A 24016-nucleotide genomic window follows, 5' to 3' on the forward strand; every position below is an offset into this window, starting at 1 on the left:
AGTTAGCAAAAACACCTTGAGGCAAGCCATTTGGAACAGTGACCGCGACGTCGAAGAATTTTATTGACTGCGACAACGGCTCTTCAGGAAAGCCCTATTTAGGAAGACCAGGCTGAGATTAATCATCTTCATCATTAGTCGCTTTAACAATTACAGATTGTTATGACCTCATTCCTTCATTCATTTCCCAAGTAACTGAATCTCCGACTAGAAGTCTCCATCCACAACTATCGTCAGCTCTCCTGCAATGTAACGTGAAGGGCTAGGCTTGTAATCTTCTTCGCTCGACCCCACCATCTACTTGCTACTCTTCCTCGTGGTCTTCCGCATTCCATTTGTATCTGAATATTACTTATTTATTTACTGCTTTTTTAGTCTGACCAGTTTAGGGCTTTAAGGCTCTCTCTTCCATCTGGCCAGGAACAAAACATACCAAAGATTTCACAAAAAAAGTTCACAGTAATAACAGTCAAAATAATATTAACAATGATAATAGTGAGTTGAACTGACAATAATAATGATGATGATAATAGTAACTATGACAATGAATGGTATAAGAAATTTTATAAGTTACTTTAGTAGATTTGAGACTATGATTAGAGTTATCAGGAGTGAAAAGGATATGTATGAAGGAGAAGATTGAGATGAAAGTGACATTAGAATATAGGAAACAACAAAATAGAGAACTGCTGAAAGGAAGGGGGGGGGGGGGAGGTTGTGGGATAGACGAAATTTGCGATACTAAGCTGCTATTCTGAGTATGGGATAGATGGCTATTGTAATAGAAGGTGGACAATTAGCTGTCTTTTGTAAATTGGAAGGGATTTGGTTTCTCTGATATTTTGTGGAAGACTGTTCCAGTTACGGATACGGTGAATGATTTAAATTACGTGGCAGTGTTATGTGCTGGTACAGAGAGAATTTTACTGTATTGTGAGCGGGTGTTTCTGCTGTGCTGTTCAGATAGTAGTGTAAAACTTGACGATATTAATCCATTTTCTTCACCTAAGAACCACCTCACTCGGTCACTACACACTGGAACTAAATTTGTGAAATTATCGTGACATTCGTAAGTTACTTCTGAGCTTATCTTCAATGTAGACATTATCCGTTGTTAGAGCACATAAGAAATTACTGTTAATATTTTTGTGACGTACAGGAAACATCTAGCCGGCCCTTAGAAGGAACCATCCCGACATTTGCCTTAAGCGATTTGGGGAAATCACAGAAAAAATAAATCAGGATGGCCAGATGCGGGTATGAAAGGCCGCGCTCCCGAATACGTCCATCATTCTAACCACTGCGCCAGCTCGCTTGGTAGCATCATTCTAAAGGCAACCATTTGTGTTGTGGTGTTAACGGCAGTGGCCGAGCGGTTCTAGCCGCTTCAGTCTGGCACCATGTGACCGCTACGGTCGCAGGTTCGAATCCTGCCTCGGGCATGGATGTGTGTGATGTCCTTAGGTTAGTTAGGTTTAAGTAGTTCTAAGTTCAAGGGGCTGATGACCTCAGATGTTAAGTCCCATAGTGCTCAGAGCCAACTGAACTGAACTGAGACATCTTCTAGGGTAATGCAAAAGATCATTAGTGATGAAGCAAAACATTGCACTAGACGGAAATCTATACCGCCGCCAGACAATAAAACGTATAGAGTTGGGCTTAACGATGATATTACTGTTTCTGTATTCGTGACAAGTTTATTTCCTATGTCCACTGCCTACTTTGATCGTTACACAGTCTGAATTTTAAGAGTCCCTTGACATGACAGCTCACGCATGTTAGTAGCTGCCACACGCGCTGTCAGTGATGTATCGTATTTAGGCATCTAATGGTGGGTTTTCTGTTAGTGTCCATGAAGCTAGTGCTCACACCGTAGCCTTTGGTTTCCTGTAACTGTTATCTTGTTGAGACTGCCAGGCGACGGTGTAGTTCCATGTAAGCAGCGACGCTTCCGACACATATTTTGTACTTCCTCCTTTTCTTCCTACGACAACTTCCCTCTCCGAAACCGCCGTACAGGAAGAGAGGCTTGGAAGTGCTTTACCAGCTTCTAAATAATGCAAACTTACACAATGCAGGACATTTTATTCCTTTTTCCGCATCTAGAAATAAAGGGGCAATTGTTGCGACAATATTCACGTATCATAAAATTTGAATGTTACCTGAATTATTTCACACGATGCTCAGATTAGGAATACCATTTTCGTATCTTTGTCGTCTTACATACAGGGATTACTCAGCTGCATGTTCCGCCAAAGTCCGCCACTCCCCTCTCCGACCTTTGTCCGTTCTTATTTTCGAATTATAATACAAGATTATCTTGGGAGGTCTTCCATCCTTCAGTCTACGCTCATGTTGTTGCCACCTACACTTGTATTCAGTTATTTCCCCATTAACGTACATTCATTCCTTTCTAATTAGATATCTTCTTGCACAGTCTTTAACTCCACTCAAGAATCTTGTCTGTGTTAGGCTGTCTTTTTCCTTTTATTTTTCCATCTCTTGCTTCCGCACAACAGTCATAGTATCGTTATAGTTATAGGGTTTCTAGAGATGATTTGTGTAAGATGAATTAATTATTTGATTTTTGTATATTCCTTTACTTCTAGTTATGCATACTGTTTATTGTTCCGCAAATTGCTTGAAAAACACAGCCTGATAAAAAAATTAGGTACACAGATGGCCAAGAGGAAACGAAAAGTAACTTTCAGGATGGAGAGGGTATGCTGTGTTACTTCATTGATTACAAAATCGAGTCAAAAATACTTGACCGCCTGAGTCCACTTATCAGCATGACAATGCACACCCTCTTGCATGGATGCATACACTGATTCGGTTGGGAAGAGTGTCTGAACGCCAATGTGTTCTCTCCTGAGACAAGCTCGCCCACAACCCTAATTCTGCCTTGATATCCTGGATACTGTCACTGGGATGGCGCTGACGTTTGAGCTGATCCTGGGGTCCCGGGTTCGATTCCCGGCCGGGTTGCGGATTTTCTCTGCCCAGGGACTGGGTTTTTGTGTTGTCCTCATTATTTCATCATCATCATTCCCGAAAGTCGCTAGATTTGACTGTTTAAAGATTGGAACATTGTAAGAGCGCTGAAGAACGCGCAGTTGAGCTCCCCACGAACCAGACATCCTCCATCCTCATGAGCTGATCCCATACACGTTCTGTCGGGAACACGGTGGGGATCTTGCAGGTCACGGAATTACCTCAATATCATACAGTTCATACAGGAACGTGTCGTGTGTAGGCGAGCATTGTCCTGTTGAAAAGTGAGATCACGATACTGTCATGTCAGAGGTAACACGTATGCCCATGACGTATCGTTGTGCCGAAAGAGTTCCCTCATTCACTAGCAGCCGTGACCTGAAGTCAAACGCGATGCCTCCTGACAACATGACGTCAAGTGCAATACCACTGTGCGTTAGCAAAACATTGGAAGAATGAGACTTCCTCTCAGGTCAACGCTATACTCACTGATGATGGACACGCGGAGTAGTGCAAACCGTGATTAACTGCTAACTGCAATGTCACAACATTCATCAGCAGTTCACGCTTCTTGGTCATAGCATCACTCTCATGGTTGGTTGGTTGAGTTGGGGGAGGGGACCAAACAGTCCCATCGGATTAGGTAAGGATGAGGAAGGAAGCCGTGCCCTTAGAAGGAACCATCCCGACATTTGCCTTAAGCGATTTGGGGAAATCACAGAAAACATAAATCAGGATGGCCAGATACGGGTATGAAAGGCCGCCATCCCGAATACGTCCATCATTGTAACCACTGCGCCAGCTCGCTTGGTAGCATCATTCTAAAGGCAACCATTTGTGTTGTGGTGTTAACGGCAGTGGCCGAGCGGTTCTAGGCGCTTCAGTCCGGAACCGCGCGACTGCTGCGGTCGCATGTTCGAATCCTGCCTCGGGCATGGATGTGTGTGATGTCCTTAGGTTAGTTAGTTTTAAGTAGTTCTAAGTTCTAGGGGACTGATGACCTCAGATGTTAAGTCCCATAGCGCTCAGAGCCATATGAACCATGTCAACGGCAGGTTACACTTGGGACGCCCATTCCCTAATCTAACTGCTGGAATCCTCTGCCCAATGGTGTGGGACTACAAAGAGTGTTGCAAGGAGTCCGTTACTTCGACTCGGGTGGTAGGAGGAGATGTGAAAGAGCTCCAGTGTGGAAACGCAGAGATTCTCCCTTGTGATGGTCAGACATGGACGACAGGAAACTTGGAGATGAATATTCCTGCACTTACATACCCAAGCCATCCAATATCGGACAACTGTCACATCTGAATGTCCCACAAATGCGAACATTGTTCGATACGACCGACTGCCCAAATGGAGCCCCACAATGAGCCCCTTTCAAACTCTGTCAGGTGCTGATGTCACTGTCTCACTCGAGATCACGCCGTTTCCGTGTCCTTAGACGACGTTCAGGCCCCTGATATTCCCTACTAGGGCTGGTAACAGCACTAAACACAAACAATACTAAAGCACTCTGATGGTGTTCTACCTGCCAAAGGGAATTAAAACTGTAATCATTTACATACCCACCAATGGTGTATACATGTACGAAGTGACATGTCTTCTGGCTGCTTCACGTCTTCTCAGTCTACATGCAGTTTTTCTCCTATACGTCGTTATCATATAATACAAGATACAAAGCGTATAAGTGCAGATATTTCTGTTGGTGACTGAGGACAGTATACTGAGCAGCATTACATCAGTATTTACATCATTTGCAGACTGATAATGATATCTGTTGCAAGCTGTATGTTTTTAGGTTTGGTAGTACCTCCAAGAACATGTGGCAAGAGCAAGCCATTAACGCCAAGTTTCCCCTTGGCAGCAGGTCAGGTATTGCAATGTGAATGCGGTTAGTCTATACTGACTGGCGTAGTCCACTTAGTGGTGCAGTAACAAGCGTGCAGAAAACATCAGCTCTTAAAGTTTGTGATGTGTTTGTGAAAAGAATGTTCGAGGCAGAGAAAAAACAATCATCACACTGACGTGTGTACATATTAAGGTATCCACACAAAAATATCTGCACTCATACACGTTACAACCTTTACATAGTGCCACAGCCAATATATGTAAAATGTGACATCCCTTCAACTATTGTGTTGTTTGTTACTATCCACAGCTGTATTACTATTTATCAACAAAGGCCATCAATTTCGTCTGATTGAATGAGATTTTAAGACTGTATTCTGTACGCATTTAGCTTGGCCATAATACTCATGGCTCGACGTTATCTTCAGTTTCTTGTATTACACTACTGGCCATTAAAATTGCTACACAACGAACGTAACGTGCTACAGACGCGAAGTTTAGCCGACAAGAAGAAGATGCTGTTATATGCAAATGATTAGCTTTTCAGAGCATTCACACAAGGTTGCGCCGGTGGCGACACCTAAAACGTGCTGACATGAGGAAAGTTTCCAACCGATTTCTCATACGCAAACAGCAGTTGACCGGCATTGCCTAGTGAAACGTTGTTGTGATGCCTTGTGTAAGGAGGAGAAATGCGTACCATCACGTCTTTGATAAAGGTCGGATTGTAGCCTATCGCGATTGCGATTTATCGCATCGCGACATTGCTGCTCGCGTTGGCCGAGATCCAATGACTGTTAGCAGAATATGGAATCGGTGGGTTCAGGAGGGTAATACGGAACGTCGTGCTGGATCCCAACGGCCTCGTCTCACTATCAGTCGAGATGACAGGCATCTTATCAGCGTGGCTGTAACGGATCGTGCAGCCACTTCTCGATCCCTGAGTCAACAGATGGGGACGTTTGCAAGAGAACAACCATCTGCACAAACAGTTCGACGACGTTTGCATCAGCATGGACTATCAGCTCGGAGACCGTGGCTGCCGTTACCCTTGACGCTGAATCACAGACAGGAGCGCCTGCGATGGTGTACTCAACGACGAACCTGGGTGCACGAATGGCAAAACGTCATTTTTACGGATGAATCCAGGTTCTGTTTACAGCATCATGATGGTCGCATCAGTGTTTGGCGACATCGCGGTGAACGCACATTGGAAACGTGTATTCGTCATCGCCATACTGGGCTATCACCCGACGTGATGGTATGGGGTGCCATTGGTTACACGTCTCGGTCACCTTTTGTTCGCATTGACGGCACTTTGAACAGTGGACGTTACATTTCAGATTTGTTACGACCCGTGGCTCTACCCTTCATTCGATCCCTGCGAAACCCTACATTTCAGCAGGGTAATGCACGACCGCATATTGCATGTCGTGTTGGGCCGTTCTCTATACAGGAAATGTTCGACTGCTGCCCTGGCCAGCACATTCTCCAAATCTCTCACCAACTGAAAACGTCTAGTCAATGGTGGCCGAGCAACTGGCTCGTCACAATACGCCAGTCACTACTCTTGATGAACTGTGGTATGGTGTTGAAGCTGCAACGGCAGCTGTACCTGTTCACGCCATCCAAGCTCTGTATGACTCAATGCCCAGGCGTATCAAGGGCGTTATGACGGCCAGAGGTGTTTGTTCTGGGTACTGATTTCTCAGGATCTATGGACCCAAATTGCGTGAAAATGTAATCACATGTCAGTCCTAGTATAATATATTTGTCCAATGAATACCCGTTATGGTCACAGGTTCGAATCCTGCCTCGGGCATGGATGTGTGTGAAGTACTTAGGTTAGTTGGGTTTAAGTGGGTCTAAGTCTAGGGGACTAATGACCTCAGATGTTGCGTCCCATAGTGCTCAGAGCCATTTGAACCATTTTTTTCTCAAAAGCCACTAGCTCGACGCAACATTTTTGTTTCTTCAAATTTGTACGCACGTCTCTCATTGAGGCTGTGTTCTGCGACTACAGATTTGTTTTTATGTCCCAGATGTGCGCATCTAATGTGCTCCATGCACGGTTGTCAGATACAGGGCTTTGTCTGCCCAATGTACTGGCGCCCATACACCGGTCATTTGCAGTTGTAGCTTTTGACACTCGTCGAAACGGCGCGGAATTTCGACGCATTCACTTGAATGGAAGCCCGCGACGGTGTCATCACAAAAAAAAAAAAAAAAAAAAAAAAAAGGTCTCTGAGCACGGGACATCACATCTGAGGTCATCAGTCCCCTAGAACTTAGAGCTACGTAAACCTAACTAACCTAAGGACATCACACACATCCATGCCCGAGGCAGGATTCGAACCTGTGGTGTCACCGCCAGACACAACACTTGCTAGGTAGCCTTTAAATCGGCCGCGGTCCGTTAGTATACTTCGGACCCTCGTGTCGCCACTATCAGTGATTGCAGACCGAGCGCCGCCACACGGCAGGTCTAGTCTAGAGAGACTCCCTAGGACTCGCTCCAGTTGTACAGTCGACTTTGCTGTCTACGTACGCTCTCATTTGCACAGACGACAGTTTAGTATAGCCTTCAGCTAAGTCATTTGCTACGACCTAGCAAGGCGCTATGTTCAGTTACTATAATTACTTCAGGAATGTATTCTGAACAGATAATATTGTGAATCACGTGCCGTCAAGAGCGACGTTCATCATTAATGGATTAAAGTCAAGTATCAAAGAAATTATGTCGGCTTTCTGAATTCTTATTCCTTGTTATGTTCCAGTCTTCACGTCAGTTTAGTTCTTCCCTCATCACGCGAGCCTGCGTGAGCTAAAACGCGTGCATTTCGGCCTCCATTCGTAACACGGTGTTGGCTCTTCTGCCACCACGAAAGGACCTGCGACCGTAGCGGTCACGCGGTTCAGACTGAAGCGCTTAGAACCGCTCGGCCACACCGGCCGGCATTTCATCACAAGTTATATAGTTCTGTAATCTTGTTAATATTCTCTGAAGTAAATTTCACACAAAATAACGTTCCTTTTGAATGATAACAAATTATATAGTACAAGAAATGTGCGACTTCAGTAGAGAAGTGATAAAACAGAAAAAGTTGGACTGTTCAGGTGAAGAGCAAGAAAGAATATGGTAAAGTAGGCACATGAGGCGGAAGAAGGAAAACATATATATGATGAGGAGAGCTATGGTCGTGTTGATAATAAGACAGAAATGCAGGTTCGCTGTTTGACACAACGCAAACAGCTGGATGATAACCGTAGGGAAGCAATGCCTGTGGAGATTGGGAACTCCTCAACTCTCGAACTGCACAAAGAGTGTTTTTTAATCAGGTTCAGGTTACTGGATACTTTATTCGAGAGCCGTACTGCTGAGATGGAAGAGCGCCTTGGCTCATTCTCCTGCTAGGCACGCCACCTGCCGAACACAGCCGCTCGCGTGCGGTGCCACTCCCCCTTTGAGCCGTGTGGACCGCACCTCGCAGCACGCTGTTTCATGTGAAGGCCCGACGGCAGTCATCTTACGTACTCTACTATAGTCTCTGAAGGCATGTACCAACCCTACTATTTGGCCATCATGTCTGTCCTCTCTCATCTCTCGTAAACCGGCAGGGAACATTCTCGGTTTATGGGCTATCCATTTGCCTGGCTACTGATCCTGCCCACTTCAGTTTGATTTATATTACAGCTATAATTACTTCTTCCACTTGAGCCTATTGTCTTGTCCATTTTTATGTCTTCTTGCCTCTCATACACTACTGGCCATTAAAATTGCTACACCACAAAAATGACGTGCTGCAGACGCGAAATTTAACCGACAGAAAGAAGATTCTGTGATATGCAAATGATTAGCTTTTCAGAGCATTCACACAAGGTTGGCGCTGGTGGCGACACCTACAACGTGCTGACTCGAGGAAAGTATCCAACCGATTTCTCATACACAAACAGCAGTTGACCAGCGTTGCCTGGTGAAACGTTGTTGTGATGCCTCGTGTAAGGGGGAGAAATGCATACCATCACGTTTCCGACTGATAAAGGTCAGATTGTAGCCTGTCGCGATTGCGGTTTATCGTATCGCGACATTACTGCTCGCGTTGGTCGAGATCCAATGACTGTTAGCAGAATATGGAATCAGTGGGTTCAGGAGGGCAATACGGAACGCCGAGCTGTATCCCAACGGCCTCGTATCACTAGCAGTCGAGATGACAGGCATCTTATCCACATGGCTGTAACTGATCGTGCAGCCACGTCTCGATCCCTGAGTCAACAGATGGGGACGTTTGCAAGACAACAACCATCTGCACAAACAGTTCGACGACGTTTGCATCAGCATGGACTATCAGCTCGGAGACCATGGCTGCGGTTACCCTTGACGCTGAATCACAGACAGGAGCGCCTGCGATGGTGTACTCAACGACGGACCTGGGTGCACGAATGGCAAAACGTCATTTTTACGGATGAATCCAGGTTCTGTTTGCAGCATCATGATGGTCGCATCAGTGTTTGGCGACATCGCGGTGAACGCACATTGGAAACGTGTATTCGTCATCGCCATACTGGGCTATCACCCGACGTGATGGTATGGGGTGCCATTGGTTACACGTCTTGGTCGCCTCTTGTTGGCATTGACGGCACTTTGAACAGTGGACTTTACATTTCAGATGTGTTACGACCCGTGGCTCTATCCTTCATTCGATCCCTGCGAAACCCTACATTTCAGCAGGATAATGCACGACCGCATGTTGCAGGTCCTGTACGGGCCTTTCTGGATACAGAAAATGTTCGACTGCTGCCCTGGCCAGCACATTCCCCACATCTCTCACCAACTGAAAACGTCTGGTCAATGGTGGCCGAGCAACTGACTCGTCACAACACGCCAGTCACTACTCTTGATGAACTGTGGTATCGTGTTGAAGCTACATGGGCAGCTCTACCTGTACACGCCATCCAAGCTCTGTTTGACTCAATGCCCAGGCGTATCAAGGCTGTTATTACGGCCAGAGGTGGTTGTTGTGGGTACTGATTCTCAGGATCTATGCACCCAAATTGCGAGAAAATGTCAGTTCTAGTGTATTTGTCCAATGAATACCCGTTTATCATCTGCATTTCTTCTTGGTGTAGCAATTTTAATGGCCAGTAGTGTAGTATTTCTCAGAATGCCTCTCTCGGTTGATCACTGAGTAAACCACAGTGTTTGAATGGATTTCGGATGTAATGTCCATCTCTCTCTGACATACGCAATAGTGGAGCACACACTGACTGTAAACTTTCCTTATCATTCACACCGAAAGTACAGTTACAGGAAACACAGGTAGTGTACCAAAAGCAGCCAACACCGTTCTCACACTTTTTTCCCCAGTCAGTCCAGTCATTGTCTTCAACTGATCCGAATATAAAAATTCCCAAATTTCTTCTATAAATTCGCTATTACTTTGAACTATTTTGTTTTCGATACGTTTCGATTTTGCCTTCCTCCAATCTTGTTTCCAAATTATTTACGCTGGAGGTAAATAGTACAATACCTTTTGCAAAATATATGTATCATTAACTCGACGTTCCGTTTTCGTTCTCCCAGTTTTTTGTCCTGGAACCTATGGTTGGCCGGAATACTTCCGATGATGCGAAGTACCTTTGCCTCAGACGAATTGCGATTATGAATTTTCTACTATTCATCTGCAGTTCAGTAACGTATGTGTTGTTGTTGTTGTGGTCTTGAGTCCGAAGACTGGTTTGATGCAGCTCTTCACTTCAGTCTCTGAGCTGGTCGTAGGTTTTGTTCGAAAAATGAACAGTATAGAGACAGAAGTGATGACACTTCCTGCAGAACCTGAGCATCATTTTGCAGGAGAATGCTCTCAAGCACGTACAGTACAAGCTGCTACTGATTTGTTTGACTGATGGGGCTGCTAAGTGCTGCATCACCTACTGCACTCCCCTGACGTAAGCCCTTGTAAGTTCAACTCGACTTCTAAACTGAAAGAAACACTTCACGGTATTCGCTTTAGAACTGCTACAAATTCGTCGGGCAAATAGACCGCGCCGCTCGAACTGTCAACACAACTGGCACTGCTAAGAGTATCATCCTACGACTTCCACATCGCTGGCAACGGGTTATACACAGTGCTGGTGACTACTTTGAAGGTCAGTAAAACTTTGAAACACATATCTATTTTGTACGAGCTGTACATAAATAGTTGCCACTATTAAAGTTCCAACCCTCGTATTATGCCTCGAGGAAGCGCAATGTTGTAAACGTAACGAATTATTTGATGAAGATACGTAGGGGGATCTGTGAACAGAAGAGAATAAACGAAAACAATATATCATTACGGTTTCATTGCTCAAAATGTGTGGTCTCTAAAATATTTCAAAACAGTGATGGACACACACCGGAACTTGGATATGACTATTTGCTGTACAGGTTCTTTACCTTTGTTTGTGCTGCACTATCTACGTTGCAAATCCAGAAACGAATACGGTCCGCCATCAAATTCTGCCATGGCCTCAAAAACTTCTGAAATCTAAGTTGCTGCTCTTTATTGTAAAATACTTGCCTACCGCATGTAGACACACATTATAAGGAAATTAGATACCGCCTACATTGTTTTTTAGAGGAAAATTGTACTGTGCTCCATATTTTTATCTTTTATTCAGCAGGAACATGTCCTACAAGAGTCAGGAGTAAAGGCGGGGCTACAGTTAACACCATTGTTACAGTACCATTGATGATGCATTTTATTGGTTTAAGATTCGATACGACTATAAAATACTCCTGTTTTGGCACACATTCTCATCAGGGGAATGAAAATAGAATAAAGAAACACCTACGACTTAGAAATTCAAGGAGTTGCTTTCAAGCTCAAACGAATGATAGATAATGTGACAAATAAATTATTAGGACTGACAGAGGATTGAACCCGACATCTTTGGGTATGTACGGTAGTATTTCGCTCACACAATTACCTACCAAGCCACAAAGAGACACGGTTTAAGACTCACTTATTGTTGCTTTCTGCTTGTAACATTACATGTAGTAGCTAAAGACCTTGCTGATCACCTTAGAACTGTAGACTTGCATTGTATTTAATTTAAAAAATAATATATAAACAGCATTTCACCAATAAAGTAAATGATCAGTGCAAGTTGTAAACTAATAGTGAAGGAAAAGAGTCAGCGGCTAAGAACGAAATCAGGAATAAAAGAAGATAGTTGCCTAACTTACTAATTTAAATTATCTACTAAAGGAAACCAAAGGTCATACCTTTCCCCAGCTAAAACTCGCTGTGCGAGCGCCGTTACTGATTAAATAACTGTAAGTAATTGTTCACGCTGCACAATTAGAAGCCAGGAAAACTTTTCAGTTCCTAGCCACCGATAATATTGTTAGACGCGATTTTTCTCTAATGCTTATGAGTATTGAGTCAAGTACACTAAATTTAGCATAACTAGTAGAAATTCATGTGTGAAGACAGTAAGATGCAATACAGGAATATCACTACAGCATGGTAATCGACATGTTACAGCATTCAGTGCAATGTGTTTACTAAAGAACCCTGACGCCCAAGAGTTTAATGTTTAAACTTCTTACGGAGGGCGTGAACGAACTTTTGTTCAAACAAGGTCAGGAACTGTAATCTACCACGCCAACGAAAAAGAGGATATAATTACGTAGTAATTTTCTCAAACAGCTTTAAAAAAATGTCCGCAATTTCTGCTTCCAACGCCTCTACAAGTTGTCATCAAAGAAGAAATGTCTTTTTGTGGCCACAGATACACGCGGTGCCTTCTCGTTCACTGGTTATCTAAAACGTCTGCTGTAATCGGCATCACCTATCCTGTCAAGACGTTATTTTCAGGATGCAGCCTGTAAAGCCAGCTGCATTAACCGCAAGTATGCAACGAGGTGTATCATTTGGACTAACAAGCGCTTACATGCCGGGATAATGCATCGTTAGTAATACTGCAAATAAGCCCGTTCTACGTGGAAACAGCACTATATTGTTAAAGGAAAGACAGTCGAAGTAGGAGGGATGCTTGGAACTGAGCCCATTGCTATGAAGAACGACAGTAACAGTTAAAATGTCAGAATTTGATTATCTGTATCTACATCACCTGCATACTCTTGCTGTATGGATATTACGAAGAGATAAACAAAAGCTCCTGCAGTTTGAATTTTGTTTAGAAATGATTGCAAGTACACTGAAATTCCGCTAGGTGTCTCTCCATACAACCCTCTTGAATCACTGTGAAAAGTTGCTGCGAGCTGACTGCTTTGAATAGTTATCAGTGAGCATATTTCCACTGTCATGTTTCCGTGAATTAGCAGTTTTTCGATGTCTTATGTGAAGGAGGGAAGTACATGAATAAATTTTTGCTTTAAACTAGTAGGAATAACTGCACGATAGCACCAAATGTTGAATGAAGAGTTTAGAGACAATGCTTTAATGTCAGGTACAAACTTAATTTACAACTGTGAAAGTATTCTGTTAGAAGAATTGAACGTGAGAAGGAATGTGGTAAATTTTGTGCCCCAAATACCTCAAGACACACACAGCCAGCATTGCGTGTCTGCAGGGAACTTAACATCGTCTTCGAGACGATCCGGTCTTTCTTTCAACGAAATCCCTCTGCAAGTCAGCTTCCAAGGTGCATTTCAAAAGTGGCAGGAACACTGAGGTCACTGTATTCGCTACCAAGGGGACTACTTGAAGATGATGATGCAAAATGAAATCCAAGTAATAATTTTAATTAATACACACAACCCGACCAAAAAAATGGAACGCGCCGAACGGGAGAACTAAATGAAATGAAATTTCACGGGTTGAGAAGGAATGTGATGTTAGTTCATTAATTATAACATCGTATAATATTTGTAAAAACTTGGCAGTATGAGCCCACAAATCAATATGATATTGGCCCTCCTCTGGCAGATACTTATGCCTCCCTTATTCCATTGAAGAGGGTGTCATAAATTCGTAGTATCATTTCGTGAGGCAAGTTAACCCACAATAGTTAGTAGATACTGGTGCTGGGGCCGAATGGATGCCAGAACTGGTCCCACACGGTTCTGTCGGGGAAACATGGCGCACTATTCACAGAGACAGGTGCTATCTATTGATGAGCATTGTCCTGTTGAAAAATGATACCTCAGTACAGTCGCGTGACAGGTAGCACGTGATGACGCAGGCCGTCCGTGCCTCCCGTTGTGCCGTTACATTTACGATTGTCATCCGTCTTACAGCAGCACCGTGGTTCAGCACTGAACACACTGCGATGCCATTCGTCAGCAGAACACGCTAACCGGCCACATAGGCACTCCAAACCCGGCCGATTGTACTGTGGTGTTAACGGTAGCCTACGCATCGTCTGGCTGCTGCTGGTCTGCGACCAATGATGCGGGAGGGCCCAGAATTGCTTGGTCTCGGATAGCAGTCGCAGATGAATTTGGTGGAGACTACGACGATCTTCCCTTGTCGTTTTCAGGCGTGGAATACCCGGCAGATATTGCATGATTCGAACAGCGGGCCAAATTCAAGCAATAAATGATGCCACTTTCGCACTCTGTTAGCTGCTGATAATGCTGTCTCACACGAAACGCGGTTTCTCCTTGTCCTTCACAGTGATCACTCAATATCTGAACGCTGTTCGCACCTCTTATACAGTCTAACAGGCCCAATAACAACACTAAACGCGAAACACACTAATACAGGCTGGTGGAAATGAAGGAAACTGACGTAGTTACAAAATGTTCAAAAGTGTGAGAGTTCCTAAGGGACCAAACTGCTAAGGTCATCGGTCCCTAGACTTACACACTACTTAAACTAACTTATTCTAAGAACAACACACACACCCATGCCCGAGGGAGTACTCGAACCTCCGGCGGGAAGGGCCGTGCAATCCGTGCCATGGCGCCTTAAACCGCACGGCCACATCGCATGGCGGTGTAGACTAAAGTGCCACATGCATTGGAGAATGGCAGTGTTTGAACGTGGAAGTGAAACAGCTGTTGTCCGTAATTGTGAGTTTAAAGGCTGTAAACCTTAGTTTCCTCGAAAAATGGAGTAAACATTAAAATATCAGTAAACAGTTGCTCAGTAGGTGTAATAGCATAAAGAAAACGAATGTCTCTCAGTAATTAAACAGATTTTTTTTGTTAGGCCATAATTATTAGACAAAACTACAGATTTGTCAAAAATGGAGTAAACATTAAAATGTCTGTAAATAATCGCTCTGTAGGTGTAACAGCATAAAGAAAACAAATGTCTCACAATAATTAAACAGCATTTTTTTTTAAACTTCCTGGAAGATTAAAACTGTGTGCCCGACCGAGACTCGAACTCGCGACCTTTGCCTTTCGCGGGCAAGTGCTCTGCCATCTGAGCTACCGAAGCACGACTCACGCCTGGTACTCACAGCTGTACTTCTGCCAGTATCTCGTCTCCTATCTTCCAAACTTTACAGTTTCGCAGGAGAGCTACTGTAAAGTTTGGAAGGTAGGAGACGAGATACTAGCAGAAGTAAAGCTAGGAGTAGCGGGCGTGAGTCGTGCTTCGGTAGCTCAGATGGTAGAGCACTTGCCCGCGAAAGGCAAATGTCCCGAGTTCGAGTCTCGGTCGGGCACACAGTTTTAATCTGCCAGGAAGTTTCATATCAGCGCACACTCCGCTGCAGAGTGAAAATCTCATTCTGGAAGCATTTTTCTTTGTATTTTCTTGGTCCATGATTATTAGATAAAACTCTGTATGTCTTATGTAATAAACTGATTTGAATGTCTGTGGATGTTTTTAAATGATAATTACTTTCGAGTAAATAAGAAAAGTAAGTCCAGAAACTGATTTAGCAGTAAACAGGCGTGTCTTACTAAGTTACTGTAGCGTGCAGATGTCGGCAAGGCAGCTAAGGACGTAACGTGCAGGTTATTGCCCTCACTTACCTGTACGTGTTCATTACTTCAAAAGGGCCACCGTTGATTGCGCTACACCTACAAACCGGAAAATAAAGGAAACAAGAAGTAAATTAATAATTTTGTACAGGCTGTATCTCCTCGTCCTTTTAAGAGCAACCGTTGTTGCAGCTCAGGAAGAAGAACGTGAATAACACCGACGATGACAGAAACTTGACAGAAATGTCTGACTGAGAATAGTGCCTCCAATCAGTGCGGGCGCACATGACTTATCCCTTATGCTGCTGCTTCGAACTGATGTTACCTTCGTTTGCAGGTATCATACGGTTGTGCACCCCGAACGAGTTCAGCTGGAAGGAGTGCAACACCTGTCAGTGTGACCAGTTTGGGTCGTTCCAGTCTTGCACACAGAGGCGGTGCCGGGAACTCCATCGACTCCGCAGAGGTGAGTGTTCTTACATGTTGTTACATGGCCTCTAGGTGTTAAGTTATTTAGGTTCTCACAAATTGAATAAATATTTGATATAGTTAGGGTACGTTTGCAATTCTAGTTCTCACCATTCTTAATTACATGTTGTCACTCCGAATAACTCAAACATATAAACCAAATATTCCTTTGACAACTGACCATTACATGTCAGTAATTATCCCAAAAGTAAGGTCTCCTATTTTTTATAAGTTCATAGACCTATTTATTTCTACAATTATTTACATCAGTTTACAGCTTGAACATTTAGCTATTTTTCGACATAATCACCATTTCTGTCGATGCATTTTTATAGACGCTGTGGCAGTTTTTGTATGCCCATGTCATACTGTAAGTAGGCTGTTTAGGTTTTTATGTTGGTAACGCCATGTAGCGCTCTATATGAAAATCACTGACGTTGCTTGTGTGCAGTCTGTGGCTGGTTTGCATTATTGGAAGTCGCTATTGTAGCGTTGGGCAGTTGGAGGTGAGCTGCCAGCAGTGGTGGATGTGGGGAGAGAGATGGCGGAGTTTTGAGAGCGGATGATCTGGACGTGTGTCCACCAGAGACAGTAAGTTTGTAAGGCTGGATGTCATGAACTGGTATATACATTATGACTTTTGAACACTATTAAGGTAAATACATTGTTTGTTTCTATCGAAATCTTTCATTTGCTAACTATGCCTATCAGTAGTTAGTGCCTTCAGTAGTTGGAATCTTTTATTTAGCTGGCAGTATTGGCGCTCGCTGTATTGCAATAGTTTGAGTAACGAAGATTTTTGTGAGGTAAGTGATTCAAGAAAGGTATAGGTTATTGTTAGTCAGGGCCATTCTTTTGCAGGGATTATTGAAAGTCAGATTGCGTTGCGCTAAAAGTACTTTGTGTCAGTTTAAGCACAGTCATGTATAATTTTTCTAAGGGGACGTTTCAATACCAGCTCGCCGCTATGCTGTGCAAAAGGTTGTGAACCTCTTCTTTCACCTCGTCATTGGAGCTGAATCACTTTCCGGTCAAATGTTCTTTTAGCCTAGGGAACAGGTGATAGTCACTGGACACCAAGTCAGGACTATAGGGTGGGTGGGTGATTATGTTCCACTGAAACTGTTGCAGGAGAGCAACGGTTTCCCGAGCGTTGTGTGGGCAAGCGTTGTCATGGAGAATGTGTACGCCCTTGCTCAACAATCCTCTTCTCCGGTTCTGAATTGCCCGTTTGAGTTTCTTCAGAGTCTCACAGTACCTGTCAGCGTTAAATGTGGTACCAGCGATTGAGCTCCGACGACGAGGTGAAAGAAGAGGTTCATAACTTTCTGAACAGCCAGCATGGCGGCGAGCTGGTATGACATGGGCATACAAAAACTGCCACAGCGTCTACAAAAATGCATCGACAGAAATGGTGATTATGTCTAAAAATAGCTAAATGTTCAAGCTGCAAACTGATGTAAACCATTGTAGAAATAAACATCTCTATGTACTTATAAAAAAGTAAGAGACGGTACATTTGGGATTACTCTCGTAACAGCGTATGACCTCCGTTGTGAGTTTTATCGGTTTCAGCATTAGACATAGGCCTGAATGACACAGACTTGGCATTAACGCTGTGGTTGCAAATAACCAGTTAACGAGCAAATGACTACTGATACTAGGTAACAACCGGTGTGCACCTCTACTGAAGTCTGTGAAATAGTACCATTTCCGTAGGACGGTGTTTTCCCATCTTGGAATATTCAGACAATGTCAATCTCCTGTAAATATCTTGCTGTGTGAAATTAGTGTTTTGGCTGTCAAAGGTTAACGATTACCTTATGAAATTTAACCAGGAGACTGGTGTAGCAGCAACAGACGATTGCCAGAAGATTCAGACCTGCCAAGTATTATGTTCAATATTCGAAGTGTGGCGACAGTGAAACTCGAATTTAGTGGAGATGCGCAGGGTAAAATCCATGTCGGATCCGCTTTCTTATTGTTGAAACGCATTCTTCCATAAACAGTGAAGCAACCTAAAGAATGTTTGTCCTATAATGCAAAAAGGAAATACAGACACCTGGATCGGTAGAATAAGAAACTGAATAATATTGCATAACTTAATAAATACGGATCTATCAAACTATTTAACATGTGCCATGATGCAAATATGTTTGTACAAAAACGCACGTGTTGTTGATTCGAAAGTAAAGTTCTGTGTACTGACTTGGCAGAAAATCCTAAGAAATTTTGGTCTGATGTCAAAGCGGTAGGTGGATCAAAACATAATGTCCAGACACTCTGTGACCAAAATGGTTCTGAAACAGAGGATGACAGACTAAAGGCCGAAATACTAAATGCCTTTTCCCAAAGCTGTTTCACAGAGGAAAACTGCACTGTAGTTCCTTCTCTAAATTGTCGCACAGATAACAAAATGGTATATATCGAAATAGATGACAGAGGGATAGAAAAACAATTAAAATCGCTCGAAAGAGGAAAGGCCGCTGGACCTGATGGGATACCAGTTCGATTTTACACAGAGCACGCGAGGAACTTGCCCCTCTTCTTGCAGCGGTGTACCGGAGGTCCCTAGAGGAGCGTAGCGTCCCAAAAGATTGGAAAAGGGCACAGGTCATCCCCGTTTTTAAGAAGGGACGTCGAACAGATGTGCAGAACTGTAGACCTATATCTCTAACGTCTATCAGTTGTAGAACTTTGGAACACGTATTATGTTCGAGTGTAATGGCTTTTCTGGAGACTAGGAATCTACTCTGTAGGAACCAGCATGGGTTTCGAAAAAGACGATCGTGTGAAATCCAGCTCGCGCTATTCGTCCACGGGACTCAGAGGGCCATAGACACGGGTTCCCAGGTAGATGCCGTGTTTCTTCACTTCCGCATGGAGTTTGATACAGTTCCCCACAGTCGTTTAATGAACAAAGTAAGAGAATATGGACTATCAGGCCAATTGTGTGATTGGATTGAAGAGTTCCTAGATGACAGAACGCAGCATGTCATTCTCAACGGATAGAAGTCTTCCGAAGTAAGAGTGATTTCAGGTGTGCCGCAGGGGAGTGTCGTAGGACCGTTGCTATTCACAATATATATGACCTGTGGATAACATCGGAAGTTCACTGAGGCTTTTTGCGGATGATGCTGTGGTATATGGAGAGGTTGTAACAATGGAAAATTGTACTGAAATGCAGGATCTGCAACGTATTGACGCATGGTGCAACGAATGGCAATTGAATCTCAATGTAGACAAGTGTAACGTGCTTCGAATACATAGAAAGAAACATCCTTTATCATTTAGCTACAATATAGTAGGTCAGCAACTGGAAGCAGTTAATTCCATAAATTATCTGGGAGTAGGCACTAGGAGTGATTTAAAATGGAATGACCATATAAAATTAATCGTCGGTAAAGCAGATGCCAGAATGAGATTCATTGGAAGAATCCTAAGGAAATGCAATCAGAAAACAAAGCAAGTAGGATACAGTACACTTGTTCACCCGCTGCTTGAATACTGCTCACCGGTGTGGCATCCGTAAGAGATGGGGTTGATAGAGGAGATAGAGAAGATCCAACGGAGAGCAGCGCGCTTCGTTACAGGATCATTTAGTAATCGCGAAAACGTTACGGAGATGATAGATAAACTCCAGTGGAAGACTCTGCAAGAGAGACGCTCATTATCTCGGTAGGGGCTTTTGTTGAAGTTTCGAGAACATACCTTCACCGAGGAGTCAAGCAGTATATTGCTCCCTCCTACGTACATCTCGCGAAGAGACCATGAGGATAAAATCAGAGAGACTAGAGTCCACACAGTCATACCGAGAATCTTTCTCTCCACGAACAATACGAGACTGGAATAGAAGGGAGAACCGATAGAGGTACTCAAGGTCCCCTCCGCCACACACCGTCAGGTGACTTGCGGAGTATGGATGTAGATGTCAATGTACATGTACATATACTTACTATCCAAGTAATTAAAAGTATGTAGTATCATAGCAGTTGAATAATCTTTGACATGTCAACTATTGTGTGAAGTAATGGTGTTGTGCCTGTTCCTGTGCTACTAGTGGCATATAAGGATATATTCCCGCAACATGTAAGTCATGATATCGTCCAGACTATCCAAATATAAAATATCTAGATTATAGCACAATAAAGTAAATTAATTTATCGAGACTGGGACATTAACATTCGAACATAACCTCACTGGCACTCTCATCATGAATCCTTCTTGTCATGTCACTGAAACCGATGTATAAATAACAGTTAGGCAGATGATGATGGCCACAGGCAGCCGAAACGCTCTTTTTCTGATCAAGATCGGATCATAAAAGTGACTGAAACTGAGAAATTGATATTTTATAAAATTCTTGTTATTGATGTTACATGACGTCGAACAAATTTCAACTCTGAATACAGCCTTCTTTTCGGAATAAACAGGTGCATTGTGTCTTCCTCTCATCAGCTTATAATACCCCCTTCCACCTGTGTGTGTATTTTATACTATTGTTAGAAAATGAATTTGATCGTACTGTAAGAATTTTCGTTACTGTATCTGTCACGAAAGTGAAAGATGGTTAGGACCATGTGAGTGTTGCCTTGACTTTTATCTAAAAAAACTCGGATTTTAGTTATATTAATCAAACGAAACAGATGCGAATACGACCACACATTCTCTATACGTGAACAGTTACACCGAAGGTGCAAAATCATAAAACTGCAGAAGAGCGCGAGTACTTCACTGAGATATTATTCATGAATAATGCAGTACGCCCTTTGTGGTATTCTTATAATAACGCACGCCAGTCATACTAGGATATTTACTTACATCTATCTTTCATTTCTTTAATAGTATCGGATAAACGCATTAATTCACAGAAATAATAGCACTCCATTTTAAATTTTCATTCACGCTGTGCAAAGAGAGGCATGTAGTCAATTTCACAAGGTATCAACAATGAACAATTTAGAAGTGGAATAAAACTTCAGACTGAAACCTCAATCACCATAGTAGCGTGTATTATCTATTACCTCAATATTTTAGTACTGAGAATTTCTCTCACACATCAAATAAGAGAAATGGAACATAGCAGTGCTGGTATCAACACCGTACACAGTGTACAAAATAATCACGAAAAATACACCAAACATGACACAGTTGAAGATAATGGACGGCTTTAAAAGTTATTTTCAAATACTTTTCGCAGAGTTTTTAAACGGAGTGATTATTTTAAAACTGCAAGAAAAAGCAAGTGTCTTACTTTGATATTGCTAAAGTGCCCTAACTCACCTACCTCATTGTTCCGTTTTTTTGAAATCAAATTCGTTATATTACTCACAAAATATTTACAAGGCACTTTTATCACCATTCGTATTTTATTCTCTTATATGTTTATTGTTTCGATCCTAAAGTTCAGAACTGAGAATGCGGGTTATGAACCTGTCTCAGATAAGGTGACGTGTGCAAGTCGATGCTCGAACAACAATATGGAACAGAAGATCCATATACTGAAACAAAAATTCTGACCCTTGCGCATGCAAGTCCAGTGGTTACTTTGCCTCAAGACAGTGGGAAAATGAGTCGAGTACAACGTACGAGGGCATGAGAAAAGTAATGCCTCTGAATTTTTAATGTGAAAAATTTAAAGCATTTTAAATAAAATAAATGTTATTAATCATGGACTTTGCGTGCCTCAACGATACAGATAGCCGTACCGTAGGTGTAATCACAACGGAGGGGTATCTGTTGAGAGGTCAGACAATCGTGTGGTTCCTGGAGAGGGGCAGCAGACTTTTGAGTAGTTGCAGGAGCCACAGTCTGGATGATTGACTGATCTGGCCTTGTAACACTAAGCAAAACGGTCTTGCTGTGCTGGTACTGCGAACGGTTGAAAGCAAGGGGAAACTACAGCCGTAATTTTTTCCGAGGGCATGCAGCTTTACTGAATGGTTAAATGATGGCGTCCTCTTCCGTAAAATATTCCAGAGGTAAATCCTCCCCCATTCGGATATTCAAGTGGGGTCTACTCAGGAGGAAACTGGCGTTCTACGGATCGGAGCGTGGAATGTCAGATCCCTTAATCGGGCAGGTAGGTTAGAAAATTTTAAAAAGAGAGACGGATATGTTAAAGTTAGATGTAGTGGGAATTAGTGAAGTTCAGTGGCAGGTGGAACAAAACTTTTGGTCAGGTGAATACAGGGTTATAAATACAAAATCAAATAGGGGTAATACAGGAGTAGGTTTAATAATGAATAAAAAAAATAGGAATGCGGGTAAGCTACTACAAACAGCATAGTGAACGCGTTATTGTGGCCAAGATAGATACGAAGCCCCCGCCTACCACAGTAGTACAAGTTTACATGCCAACTACCTCCGCAGATGACAAAGAGATTGATGAAATGTATGATGAGATAAAAGAAATTATTCAGATAGTGAAGGGAGACGAAAATCTAATAGTCATGGGTGACTGGAATTCGATAGTAGGAAAAGGACGAGAAGGAAACGTAGTAGGTGAATATGGAATGGGAGTAAGGTATGAAAGAGGAAGCTTCCTGGTAGAATTTTGCACAGAGCATAACTTAATCATAGCTGACACTTGGTTCAAGAATCATAAAAGAAGGTTGTATACATGGAGGAAGCCGGGAGATACTAGAAGGTATCAGATAGATTATATAATGGTAAGACAGAGATTCAGGAACCAGGTTTTAAATTGTAAGACATTTCCAGGGACAGATGTGGTTCTGACCACAATCTATTGGTTATGAACTGTAGATTAAAACTGAAGAAATTGAAAAAAGCTAGGAATTTGAGGAGTTGAGACCTGGATAAACTAACAGAACCAGAGGTTGTAGAGAGCTTCAGGAAGAGCATTAGGGAACGATTGACAAGAATGGGGGAAAGAAATACAGTAGAAGCAGAATAGGTAGCTTTGAGAGATGAAATAGTGAAGGCAGCAGACGATCAAGTTGGTAAAAAGACGAAGGCTAATAGAAATCCTTGGGTAACAGAAGAGATATTGAATTTAATTGATGAGAGAAAATGCAAAAACGCAGTAAATGAAGCAGGCAAAAAGGAATACAAACGTCTCAAAAATGAAATCGACAGGAAGTGCAAAATGGGTAAGCAGGGATGGCTAGAGGACAAATGTAAGGATGCAGAGTCTTATCTCACTAGGGGTAAGATAGGTACTGCCTACAGGAAAATTAAAGAGACCTTTGGAGAAAAGAGAACCACTTGTATGAATATCAAGAGCTCAGATGGAAACCCAGTTCTAAGCAAAGAAGGGAAAGCAGAAAGGTGGAAGGAGTATATAGAGGGTCTATACAAGGGCGATGTACTTGAGGACAATATTATGGAAATGGAAGAGGATGTAGATGAAGATGAACTGGAAGATACGATACTGCGTGAAGAGTTTGACAGAGCACTGAAAGACCTAAGTCGAAACAAGGCCACGGGAGTAACAACATTCCATTAAAACTACTGATAGCCTTGGAAGAGCCAGACCTGACAAAACTCTACCACTTGGTGAGCAAGATATATGAGACAGGCGAAATACCCTCAGACTTCAAGAAGAATATAATAATTCCAATCCCAAAGAAAGCAGGTGTTGACAAATGTGGAAATTACCGAACTATCAGTTTAACAAGCCACAGCTGCAAAATACTAACACGAATTCTTTACAGACGAATGGAAAAACTGGTAGAAGCCGACCTCGGGGAAGATCAGTTTGGATTCCGTAGAAATATTGGAACACGAGAGGCGATACCGACCCTACGACTTATCTTAGAAGCTAGATTAAGGAAAGGCAAACCTACGTTTCTAGCA

The 24016-nt window shown here is 42.8% G+C and overlaps 1 protein-coding gene across 16 annotated transcripts in view; it reads left to right on the forward strand.

Moving 5' to 3' along the window:
• The window catches only part of LOC126202879 (putative mediator of RNA polymerase II transcription subunit 26), a 92357-nt gene that overhangs the window by 16381 nt on the left and 51960 nt on the right, over positions 1 to 24016 (forward strand). For all 16 annotated transcript variants that reach the window (XM_049936924.1, XM_049936921.1, XM_049936920.1 and 13 more), the window contains exon 2: positions 16068 to 16196. In XM_049936924.1, the coding sequence (XP_049792881.1) occupies positions 16068 to 16196 (129 nt within the window). The remainder of the gene's footprint in view (positions 1 to 16067; positions 16197 to 24016) is intronic.

This window comes from Schistocerca nitens, chromosome 9, assembly GCF_023898315.1.
Source record: "Schistocerca nitens isolate TAMUIC-IGC-003100 chromosome 9, iqSchNite1.1, whole genome shotgun sequence".
Lineage (NCBI taxonomy): Eukaryota > Metazoa > Arthropoda > Insecta > Orthoptera > Acrididae > Schistocerca > Schistocerca nitens.